This window comes from Alligator sinensis, unplaced genomic scaffold (assembly GCF_000455745.1).
Source record: "Alligator sinensis unplaced genomic scaffold, ASM45574v1 scaffold1782_1, whole genome shotgun sequence".
Classification (NCBI taxonomy): domain Eukaryota; kingdom Metazoa; phylum Chordata; order Crocodylia; family Alligatoridae; genus Alligator; species Alligator sinensis.
This window is the reverse complement of record NW_005842767.1, coordinates 69,861-82,077: the sequence shown is the minus strand read 5'-3', so window position 1 is coordinate 82,077 and position 12,217 is coordinate 69,861. Positions and strand designations below refer to the sequence as shown.

Genomic DNA, 12,217 nt, shown 5'->3' with positions numbered 1-12,217 from the left:
CTTCAGCACAGAGGCCAGCTTATTTTTAGAGCTACATGCATCATATTTCACTTTTCTGGCTTTGAGTTTCATGGTTGCCTTTTGGAGCACTGCTAACGCAGTGTGGCATGTCGGAGATTTAGGCTTCTAATTCCCCCTGGCTTTGCATCGTACAGGATTACTAACATCTGTATGAAGGGGCACAAAATGTTGCCGGATCGGTCCGTGGGGACTTTGTGCCCAAGCATAAAACAGCTCCTCGAGACCTAGTTGTGTCTGGCTTCCCCAGCCCACGTGGTGGTACCTGGATCCAGCGGTCACCCTTGTTCTCCAGCTCTGGGCAGATGGTCAGCCTGCACCTGGTTTTCTGGGCAAGGTTGCTTATGGCCTCGACAAAATCGGTGTTGTCGCTGGCACTGGAAAGGAGCGGGGCGCAAGTGAGGCTGGGACTAAGGAAAGACTTTTTCTTTCTCGTTCCCCGCCCCCCTCCAAGTAAACTTGGGAACTTCCCCAACAGGCTCAAGTCAAACAGTGGGGCACTAATTGGGCACGCCTCATTAATCCACTAGTAATCCAGGAGGTTTCCTGCACCACCATAGTCAAACACCTCTTTTTGTGAGTCAGGAGGGAATATTTTTGTTTCATCAAGCTTCTCCACCCGTCCTTGGCTAGTTGGGTCCCTCGGCAAAGCATGTCCTTGCCCTTCTCTGGACAACCTTGTGACAGAAGTGATTCTCCCCCTCGATTCAGCACTGGGGAGGCCACATCTGCAGTCCTGTGTCCAGTTGTGGGCCCCCACTACAGGAAGGATGTGGACACATTGGAGAGAGTCCAGGGGAGGGCAATGAAAATGGTTCAGGACATGTCTTATGAGAAGAGGCTGAGGGAACTGGGCTGATTTAATCTGGAGAAGAGAAGACCAAGGGGCGATTTAATAGCAGCCTTCACCTCCCTTCAGCGAGATGGAGCTGGGCTGGTCTCAGTGGTGCAGGTGACAGAAGGAGCAATGGGCTCAAGCTGCAGCAAGGGAGGTTGAGGTTGGATATTAAGGAAAAGTTTCTCACTGGGAGGGTAGTAAAACACTGGAACAGGCTCCCCAGAGAGGTGGTGGCATCTTCATCCTTGCAGGTTAAGACCTGACGAGACAAAGCCTTGTCTGGGACAATGTAGTTGGGGCTGGTCCTGCTTGGAGCAGGGGGTTGGACTAGATGTGACCTCCCGAGCTCCCTTCCCACCCTCATTTTCTGTCTCTAAGGCTGGGCATGAGGGACTAGCTAGGCTGAAGTCAAGCATTTCCAGGGGAAGCTCCTGATCACATAAGGTCTACCCTAATTGAACCCAAAAAGTCCCAGCCTAGCTGTACTAATCGCACCCTGCACGTATCTAGCACTTCGCATCTGTTGGTCTTAAAGTGCTTTGCAACAGGAGGTCAGGATCATCATCCCCACAGAAGCTTTCTCTTCAGGATGCTTCTTCCTACCCAGCCTGCTCTGGAGAGATGACAAAGTGACCCTCACCTGCAGACGTAGATCTCCAGGGGCTGCAGAGTGTTGGGGGTCATTATCCAGGGCGCCACGCGGAAAACGACGGTGTCTGTGAAAATCGGGGTCTCGGGGAGACTCTATTAAGGGAGCAAAGCACAGACAGACAAGGGAAGAGTCAAGCCTCCAAATACCCGGAGCAAGTGGAAGACACCTGCTTGCATTTGTTCTCTGCCACCTCCTCCACACTGGCTGTCGTGGTGACTTGTACCCTCTTATTTCTGCTCCCTGGTGCAGACTCTGCTCGCTGTAGTTTAAAGCCTCTTGCATGAAGGTTTAAAACCTCTGCCTGGAGGTGGGGGAGGTTCGGGTCTAGCCTTCCCCTTCCAGTGTAATGGCCCCACAACAAGGGTTGGCTCAGTGACTTCCAATGCTAAAGCAATATTTCTGTCATTTTGGCAAGAATGAGGACTCCACTGGCTGGCTCTAGTGGGTTTATTTAATATATTTTTGGATTTATTCTGCCAGCTCAGGAGCAGTTGGGGGGACTTTCTATTTGGCGTGAACTTCAGAGCTTGGTTCATCTTCCAACCATTGATTCTAGGTCACTGTTCACCATATCTGTCCTAGGCATCCTCAGTCCCCCTCCTCATTGCATCCCTTGAGCTCTAGTATGTATCGCCAACTTTATTGTCCTTTCTGGATCCCTTCCTAATGCGTCTCCAAACTGTCACAGCTGCCACCTTTCTCCTTTTGCAGTAACCTTGCTTAGCAAGCTATAGAAGTAGTTAATCCTAATGGACCATGGAGACGGTGCTAATTGGGAAAGAGCACGGCACAAGTGAGACCATGCTTATCTACCCTGTTTGGCTGTTGACATGGGGCACCACATTCACACTGGCTATTTTATGGACATTGGGAGAAAAGCAGATTAGACTGGGGTTGGGTTTTATTCTGGTTAATAATTAGTTTCTGTTTCCTCTCCCCTGCACCCTTCAGCAAGCCGTTGCAGGAGCAGCTTTTCCTCTTGGGCTATGCTGATACCCACTGGCAGGCTGGGAGCAAGGGCCCGGCAGCAACTGGAAAACCCTCAATCTCAACTGGTGCATGGTCTCAGCAGAAGCACCTTGCTCTGGGAGAGATCAGGGGAAGGAGTCACAAGCTTCTCACCACCCATGATTGTAAACCCACCCTCCACTCCCTGTATCGCTTTGTCCTCTCTTGTATACGTGTGTGTGGTCCATCTACCACAGAAGTAGATGAGCCTTGGCTGACCCTGACCTTGGAGAGTATTTTATTTGAGTCAGAAGCTCATGTTTTAACATCCAGAGGTTGTAGGTTCAATCCTAGATGCCCATGAGCCATGCACAATGTAATGCAATAGTAGCCAATGACACATGCAGGGGTGTAATTGCATCTTTAAAGCCATAGCCATTGCAGAAGCTCCATTTAGTCCAGCCCAGACATTCAGATCTAGTCAGCATGTCAGCTTATTGTACCTTGTGTGAGGTATCCAGCATTGTGGTGTGGAAGGAAACCAGCCCTGAAAAGTCGGCATCTGGGAAGGCCAGCCCTTCCACGTAGAACGTGTGCTCCTCCTCGCCACAGGCATGCTCCACCACGTAGAAGAGCTTCTCCGGTCCTAGGACGTGTGTGTGCTGCTCAACCAATTCATTGCCTAAGAAGGAAGAAGAGTGAGCTGTAAGTTTTGGGGGAACCACTCTGCGCATGCTATGCAGAAGTCACCCAGCTGTACCCAGCATCCACGGGTCAAGCTTCCAGGATCTCCTCCTGGGACCCACCAGCTATTGGGGTGCAGAGAGACTTGACCACTGAATTGCCTCATCTGGGCTGTGTTCTGGCCAAGACCCTCGGCTGTGGGGCAGGAAGGTACCAGCCTTTGCACTCCCTCCAGACCTTGGGTGAGACCACTGCTTCCCACTGGAAAGAGCAAACACCCCTGCACTAAGACATCCCTCCTAAACCCATGGAGAACTGTCCACCTTGGATGGAAACACTTTGAATCATAGATATCTAGGGCTGGAAGGGACTTCCATAGGTCATTTAGTCAAAGCCTCTGCCTGAAGCAGGAGCATCTCCATCCAAACCATCCCATGCAAATCCATTGTCCAACCTCTTAGCAAAACCACACTGCCAAGTTGTGTAAGTGTTTGCCAGGCTGGGGCATAGGTGTAAAGGCTGTGGGGCTGCACTCGGATGCAGGGCACTGCCCTCCGGGAGTGAAGCCCTGGTGATGGCACAGCTCATCTCACTGCAGATTGACATCTTGTTCCTGCTCCTATTAAACCAACACCCACGTAGGAGAGGGGGGAAGCTCTTTCGACTAGATGGGCCAACCCACCTAACTCCCACCCTGTCCCATTTGGGGTGTGGTAAGTTGCTTTAGTATAGCTGATGGACTGGGCACAGAGCTACGGTGGAGGGAAATGTAGGCTCTCTCTCAGCATATTGCATTGGCTCTTTCATCTCGGGGCCAGGGCAGCCCAAGAAAGGCTGGGTACTCACTGTGAGCATAGAAGACTCCTACTTTATCAGCGTCGGACCCGGAAACGTGGAGAACCAACTTGTGATTAGCAAAAACTGCAGCCGGGCCTCGAGTTCTCAAGACCATGAGTGACATGTCCCTGAGGTCTGAGCACGAAAGGAGATCAAGGAGAAAAGAATAAGTCTTATTAAGAAGTTACAGCTTTTGGATTCATCCCAGCAAAACCTCGGGAACTGAATGTTGCATTCAGATAAACACGTAAGAGGCCAGCGGCTCTGCTACAGCAAGTCAACCTTACTCCACTGACCTCCCTGCATCTTGTGGGGGCTGCACTGTCTACGCAAGCTCCAACAAATCAAAAGACACGGGTTTCATCAAAATGGTTTCTCGACCAGCTCCAATATGGAGTGTGAATATGAGCAGCAACGGGCTCCTTTCACACCAGGAATTTAAAATTTGTCTCCCTTGAGTTGCTTTTAGTTTTCCTATATTGTAATTTCATCTTCAAACAGCTCCACAAATGCTGTAAGTGCTGAGCGATGTTCTTTTTAAAGTGCAACTTCGGTTGCTCTATCTAGTATCTCCAGGGGCTTATCACGCGTGTATTGAAGGCAGCAAAAAGGGGAAGGTATCCAGAACTTTTACAATCTTTTCTGTGCCTGATGAAGGGTGTTTGTGCCCGAAAGCTTGCAATTAAAGACTTTTTTTTTGCAAAAGTCTTGTTGGCCTAATAAAATATCATCTCTACTATGAGTCATGATTGCCAAAAAGGGGAATTTTGCTTTTGCTGGGACTGTTCCTAAAGGAGAAAAATTGAAGTCGTATGTAGTTGCGAGCTTAAAACGCTGGATCAATGTTTTTCTTTCTTCCCCACAAGCTGATGCTGTGTTGCCTCATGGGGAGCTGTGTGATGTGGGTTAGGAACATGTATAAACTCCATTGTTAATCCATATGCTTCTTGTTTCCTGGAGAGCTGAAGATCAGACGGGACTCCTGAGCACTCAAAACTAGAAGCAGTTGGGTGCACAGGAAAGGAGGAGGATATGGAGTGTGTGTAGCTATGAAATTCCCCTGCTAAAATGCTCCTGGGATTTATGCCTTTAGATCGGATGCATCAAAACGTGCAGTCAGCCCTCTGTATATCTGAACAGGGGCTTGCACAAAAGGCAGCCAGCAGCTGGCTTCGCTGAAATAAAGAACATCTGCTACTTGAGACTTAGCTCAACCTGGGACGCTCTTATTGAACTGCCAGTAGGTTGCTAGTCGAGTTGTTTCAAATGAAGCGTTACAGGTCTAACACTTTTCACATCCTTATGGTGTTCTTATGCTCTCATAGAAATGCCTAAAGCAGATAAAGGGTTTCCTGGGTATTTCCAAGAGAGCCCTAATGGCAGCAAATGGTGGAAAACCAAGCCTGGCTTTGAGAGGAGTCTGTAGACCTTGCTGGGAGTCGTGTTTGGCATTGCCACCCTTCACCTCCCCAGCAAAGTACCTTTACAAGTTTGCACGCTATTATCCTCGTTGTCCATGGTTTCAGACGTTGGCTCATCCCTGTCGCAGTTCACCAGCAAAATGGCTCCTTGCCCACCTGGCCCCCAAGTCCAATTTCTCTGGAGAAGCAAACCAAAAAGCAAACTAGGAGCAGATAAGAAAACTAAGAGAGCAGAGACCCGGACCCAAATGCTTTCACCTGCAACCACAGTAGTGAAAGCCAAAAAGACATCCCCGTGATGCAACTGCTTCCGGTTGCTTTCGCCCTGCAGAAAGTATGACTCTCCCAGCAGCTGGAAGCCTTGCAAAATCCAGATGTGCATCTCCATCTTGCCCACTCCCAGGTCTCCCAAAGATCTGCATCCAGTGTTTTGAATTCCACCACAGGGGCCAAGCACCCAACTTTTTGGCATCAAAATGACTTCATTTCTCATTTAAGCGAGTTTCACCGGGAATGTAGATAATTGAGACCCTTGCACTCAAACTGTTGATGAACGAGACCCAGCAGAAAAATGTGTTCAATCGTGGACTCCTAGACTTTTAAGAAATGGTGAGAACCACACCTGTGTGGACAGACAGGGTTGTGGAGACCTCTCCATAGCCATGACATGGGCCACCAACCTCTTTCAGGGATGATCGCTAGTGGTTGGAAGAGTCATATTAAGTATTTCATATAGTTCAGGGGTTGGGTTTTTTTGGATCCTTGAAGTTAGTTGTATTTTTTTGCTTTTGGGACTCCTCCTCTCCTCAAGCTGTGTCCTTTATGCTCATTATTCTGTGGTGCAGCCCTGGGATGACAGGTTCAAAGCTTGCATGGCCTATTGCTCTCTCTTGTACTGCTTCTATACAGGGTCTTCATAAAGTCCTGGTGCACAACTTAAGTTATTAAAGTTTAAAAGTGCACCAGGACTTTACAAAGACCCTGTATAGAGATGAACGGTCCTTACCTTATCTGTCGCTTTCTTCTGCACTGTCCCACTGCGAGTCGTGTCAGCCTCCAGGGACACTTCTGCAATGTCACAGGAGAAAGAGAACCCAAGTGGTACCTATGAACAGGACCCAGCCATCTTCCCTCAGGGCGAGGGACCTTTTATGCTGCATTATGGGCATCTGCATACCAATGCAGGCCATGCTGCCACAGGGCAACACGGGGCTGTCACTCTCCCCATCCCAGAGAAGGAGTTATTCTGTGGGGTGGATTTTATTGCACTGCGGTTCTGCTTACCGACACAGGTGAGGTACAGCATGGTTTTCTGCAATGGAGTCTGCACATCCTTCCCATAGTACAGTATCCGAACCTGCAAAGATGCTGTCCGGTCACTGCTGTTGTCGGCACACCATCATTTCTACTGCTGCTTATCGCCGAATTGGGCACAGTCGGCTGGCCTAGTGCTATCCCATCTCTATCTATAGAGTGGGGATTCGCACTTTTTATCCCAAGCAGCCTGTTGTCTTGATTTAGACTATAAACTCATCAAGGCTGGGTCTGTCTCCTGTTTCATGGGTCTTCACTGCCTAGCACAATGGGTAACAATGGAGTCACAGCATCACAGGAGTGTCTGGGACCCTGAGGGTCAGCTCCTCCAACCCCTGTGTTGCTTCCTCGGCGATGAGCGCAGTCAAGATAATATCAAAATGAACGCATTTGTTGGAACAAAGCAACAAGATCAGCTTGCTGCAACGACCTGGGCTTACAGCTCATATTACCCCAGCCAACGAGGGGGTGAACAGGGACATTCGTGCCCGAGGGCTCCAAACACCTGCACGCTGCGGGCGAGGGAGGACCTTGCTAGCCTAGAGGCAGCAATTAACTCCAAAGCAGACTTCCATTATCTCCTTTTTGTCTGGTTCAGAACCAGATCAACATTTCTTTCTATTAAGAAACTCCTATTAATGCAGCCCAGTATGCCGTTAGCCGCCTTCACAACACGGGCACACAAGGAAGTTTCCTCTTCTTCCTCCGTATACATGCTTCTCCCTTGCAAGACCAACCCACCTTATGATCTCCGACATCGTCGCTCGGCCTCCCCATAGTCACCACCACCTCCGCTTCGGCACCGAGGGGCCATCTGGGCTCGCTTGTTGGCATCTGCATAGGCTGAGGGGTGTGGACAATGTAGACGTCGATGCCAGGGCTTCCTCGGGCATCAAACCACATGGCATCCTTTGGGGCTGAGCTGAGAAGGAAATTTCGTTACAGGCAGAGCCAGAAGTTGTGAAACACCTTGAAAATCACCTGGTTTCTATAGGCTCAGGGTGTGTGATCGCTCCTGTTTTAAGCAAAGGACTTCAGAAGCAAGCCGAATATTGTTACGAAACATCTGGCACCCACAATAACCTGCAGGAGACCCTCCTTCTTGATAAAGGAGGCTAATTTCATTTGACTTTTTTTTTTGGCATGGCTGTAGGCAGCTTTTTCCCTGACATTTTATGGTGAATGTTTGCTGTACAAGGGCATAGCTATAGGCAACGGATAAGGACTTATACCAATCCTACAAACTGGTACAAGATATTCTTGTGCATTGTCTCCTGGCACTGTGTCTACTACCTATCTACACCTCTACTGTTATCTTGCACCCAGCTTAGATCAAGATTGTTGGCCCAAAGTAAGGGCAGGTCAAACAGTTCATCGAACCCCAAATGAAAAATATGGAAGAGGTTTTGGCTAGCGGCTCGGGCCCCGTTCCCCTTGGGATGGATGCGACGCCAGGCTGTTGAAAGACAATGCTCCATGTTTGCTCTGCTAAATGACGGGTGGCTAATTCCACTAATAAACCTGCCGCTTTCTGCTCTCAGCTTGCTTTCTAGTGTCTTTGGTGTCTTTTCACCTCCAATTACACCTAGTCATGTTGGCTTCCAGAGCAGCTTGGACGACTCTGGACAAAGTATGGCTTTTCCTTTCTTGGAAGGTATTTATACACCTTCAAACAGCTCCACAGTGTAAGGTAAGGTATTTATACACTCTCACTCTCTTTACTGCGTTAGCCAACCACTTGAGACAGGGCCGTGCTGTGACCTACCTCCTCCAGCTGAGGAGCTGAGACCCTGAATGCTTTGCCCATAATTAACCAAGACAGTGCTGCATCCACGTGGTATGAAAGCTCAGGGCCTATTTCAAAGGCAAATGCACCCTGAGGCAGAGTGGATTTGGCTGGCGACAGCAGTCTTTGTGGACAGGCGTTCACATTTTCAACCCTCTTTCCAAACAAAAGCAGCCCACGAGGCTCTCTTACTAGGAAGGCAACAGGGAAATGCAATGCAGGTCACCTTAAACAGCCCCAGTTTGTCACAAGAAAATGGTTTCCTCCTCACTCTCATTAGTTGCCGTCTCCCAATTGTGTCTGTGGGCAGGGTGAGGGTTGCTGTGTGCCCAGCAGCTGGGAACACCGCGTCCGTAAGAAGAGCTCTGCGCCTTGCCGTGTGCAGAAGCCGTTTTGGAAAGCAAGATGTTGCAAACAGGTGGAAAGAAACTTCCCGGTACAAGATGGACCAGGATGATCCAAGACTCGTTTTGTGACAGTCCTGCTCTTCCAGTGGAAGACCGTGCCAGCTGCCCGGCAAATTGAAGCTTGTACTGCCAAACATCGGCGTGAGGTCAGGAGGGAGACGGGCGACCTAAAGGCACAGCTCTTGGAGAACAACCCCCACGCGAAGGGCTGCGTCGGTCCCTTGCGTGAGTTCAACATCCTACCACGCCGGCCTTTGATCGGCGGCTAGCAAACAAGGGATTTGTCTTGCATGGGTCACAGCCTGGAGGGGAGGTCTTGGACTGGTGAGGATCTGCTCCCAGGTCCTACAGGACTGACTGAACCCCAGGGTGAGGAGTTGTTTCCTTTACCTTTTTTTGCTTTCCTATTATAAGGATTATCCCCAGAGAAGAAGCCTTGTTCATCAGGATTTCTTTCCTACTGATTCCTAGCTGCCTTGGAGAGGATGGTTAGATTTGCATTTAAGACAGTGGATGGGAACGACTTGTACATGCCCATCTTCTGCTTTTCTAGCCCCCAGAAGACTTATTAAATTGCACAGTCAATAGCTAACTATTAGTCACCGTGCACAATCAATCAAGGCATTGAGCAGCAAAACACTAAGTGTGACTAAGAGCACCTGATGTACCATCATGGCACGGACGGGCAGGGATTAACAAAGGGTTTTTTCCCTGTTACGAAGCGGTCTGTTTGCTTGCTTCATTGCTGCAAGTTTCCATTGTGCCCACTTTCAACACCTTGCTTCCTGAGATTGGTTTCTGCCTTGCATACTTGGCAAGGCACAGATGCCATCCTCTGAATGCAAGAGCCATCCCTGGGTATTTGATGCTGATGGCTCTTGAGATCTGGTGCACAGAGGTGACAGGTCAGGTAGGGAGGCAGTCAGGTCAGGGGGTTGGACTAGAGGACCTCTGGAAATCCCTTCTAGCCCTACTTCTCTCTGATTTATGACTTAGCACTGCCCCATTGGCATGCAGGAAACTTCGCCCTCCACCTTTGGGTGCTTACCATTTTGTTTCTTGCTGCGTGCAGACATTATGCACCTAGCAGTGGCAGCAGAGGCCTTTCAGCAACAGGGACCAGGCCTGCAAACCTCGTGAGATTTGGTTTAAAAATAACAAGATTGAAAATTTAATAATTCTTTGCCTTCTGGTTTCCCAGCCAGGTGGTACACTTAGGTCACAACTTTGGGGTTTCTCTCTGCAACCATCAGGCCTAGAAACTTTAATTAAAAAACAAAACAAAACAGTGTATATCTGACTGTCTCACCTAATCCCCTGATTCCAGGAGCCGGGACTTTATGAGTAGATACCATACGTTGCAATCAACTTGCAAGAGCCTGCAATGCCAATTAGACCTGAGTGAATGAGCCAAGAAGGTCTTAAAATAATGGCATAATCAATGGCAAACCTGGCCCTTTTCTGACCAGACTAAAGCCTTAATGCTTGGAGCTGGGGCATTAGCACAGGGCACAGCTGACAGCAGCAGCCCTGCCATGTAATTGCTATGTAAACCAAAGAAAAGGAAACACAAGGAGCAGCAATTTAAACCCTTTGCCCTTTCTCCTTCTAACCCAGGTGGAGCTTGTCTTCTGTGTTGTCTAAAGGATTTAAACCCAGCCAGTTGCTTGTAGGGGATTTGTAGCTACAGCTGCATAGTCCGCAAATGCTGCTGTCCTACCAGACCATCCATAGAGGAACTCGGGGCGTCTCTATCCTGCCAGACAAAGGAAAGCTAGAGAGAGGGGCTGAGCAGCAATGGGAAGATCGTTGTTTAAAGCCCTTTGTACGGGGGTGGCACAGACTGCACCCAAGCAGGCTTTCTGCTGGTGTCTGACTGAGAAGTCAGGGAAGAAAAGGAGTTAAAGCCAGATTAAAAGAGGGAGAAAGAAGTCAGGCGAGCAAATGCCAGGTCTGCAGAGCTGTGCTGGGACTTGAAAGACGTATTCAGGGTGTGTGATGGTGCTCGGGAGGCATGGTTCAGTGGCTGGCTGTGCCTAAAATCACTGGCAGTCATGTGTTTCCTGCTTGTGTGAGCGTTGCCCAGCCGTGACATCGCAGTAATTCCCCTTTGTCTCTTCTCGTCCACTCGCACTGCAAACACTGAGCTGCAAGCAGCCTCTTGCTGTGCAGGTGCAGCACCGGGCGGGGAGCCCCGATTTGAGCTGGACCGGCGGTGAGCAGCTAGAATAAATGCATGGGGTCCTGTTGAGAAAGTCTGGGATCGGCCTGGCTGGGGACCCGGGGATGCAGAATGAGACCGGATAAGGAAAGCAGGGCCTGGCTGGTTCATGGAGCAGGCACATGGTGCCCCGCTGCACTGCATTTCCACTTGGGTCCTTCCCTCCATGCACCCATGTGGTCCTGGACTCGCCTTTACCTACCTGTGCTGTGCATCGCACTGACCCATTCCCTGACACAGGGGTAGGAGAAGCAGCTGGAAGAGGGAGAGGGAGACCAGACCCACCCCCCGGAGCAATAAGGGCAGCATGGGCCAAGCAGGAGCCCAGGGACCACAGGACTCCTGCAGCCTGTCAGGCAGCCCTAAAACAGGCCACCAAATAGCCACTAGATATATAATACTCTTCCTCCCAAACTGGGATTTGTCATTGGGGTTTAAGCCCCAGCCAGCTCTGAAATCTGGGCTGCTGCCACCCAAGCTGAAGGGGTAGCTGCACTGATGGGTAGCAGTAGGAGGCTTTTATCCTCCAGTGCTCAGACAGCAACGCAGTGCACTTAAGCCAGCGCTCTCCACTTTGCACTGACCGGGCTAGATTTGCCGTGGCGACCTGAAACCGAAAGGTACCAAAGCTTAAATCTGGACCGGGCACTATGCACGGGGCCAGGGAGCTGACCCTCCGCTTGATAAGGGCAAGTTATGGTAGCCAGACCCCGCGTTGCCCAGCCTCTGGTGTCCTGCCAGGCAGCTGGCATTGAATCCCACTTCTCCGGGACTGGCGATGCATCTTAGGGCGAGGAACGGAATAATATGGGTCACGTCAGCCCTGAGCAAACATTCACGCCTTAAGGCAAACATGACAGAGCACGGATCGAGTCCTCCCCCTGGGTACAAGTGCAAAGGCAGCCGGGCCCTAAACGAGGAAGTTCAGCACTCAGTTGCGACACACATTTGCAACTCCCAGCTTTCAAAGGAAGGTGAGACGGGGTCACACCAGGGTACCTGTAACAGGTAGGGGGTTGCCAGCCATGGGGGCATGAGTGCAGTGCTTGGCACTGTAACCTCATCCCCGATTCATTCATTGTAATTTTACC

At 50.0% G+C, this 12,217-nt stretch overlaps 1 protein-coding gene across 2 annotated transcripts in view; it reads right to left on the bottom strand.

Annotated features, from left to right (window-relative positions):
- LOC102373429 (protein-arginine deiminase type-3) overlaps positions 1-12,217 on the bottom strand; it is a 23,095-nt gene that overhangs the window by 9,574 nt on the left and 1,304 nt on the right. For both annotated transcript variants that reach the window (XM_006034737.3, XM_025216799.1), the window contains exons 3-10: positions 7,454-7,634; positions 6,683-6,755; positions 6,405-6,466; positions 5,459-5,576; positions 3,987-4,112; positions 2,960-3,138; positions 1,497-1,600; positions 284-395 (exon numbers count right to left, since the gene is read on the bottom strand). In XM_006034737.3, the coding sequence (XP_006034799.1) occupies positions 284-395; positions 1,497-1,600; positions 2,960-3,138; positions 3,987-4,112; positions 5,459-5,576; positions 6,405-6,466; positions 6,683-6,755; positions 7,454-7,634 (955 nt within the window). The remainder of the gene's footprint in view (positions 1-283; positions 396-1,496; positions 1,601-2,959; positions 3,139-3,986; positions 4,113-5,458; positions 5,577-6,404; positions 6,467-6,682; positions 6,756-7,453; positions 7,635-12,217) is intronic.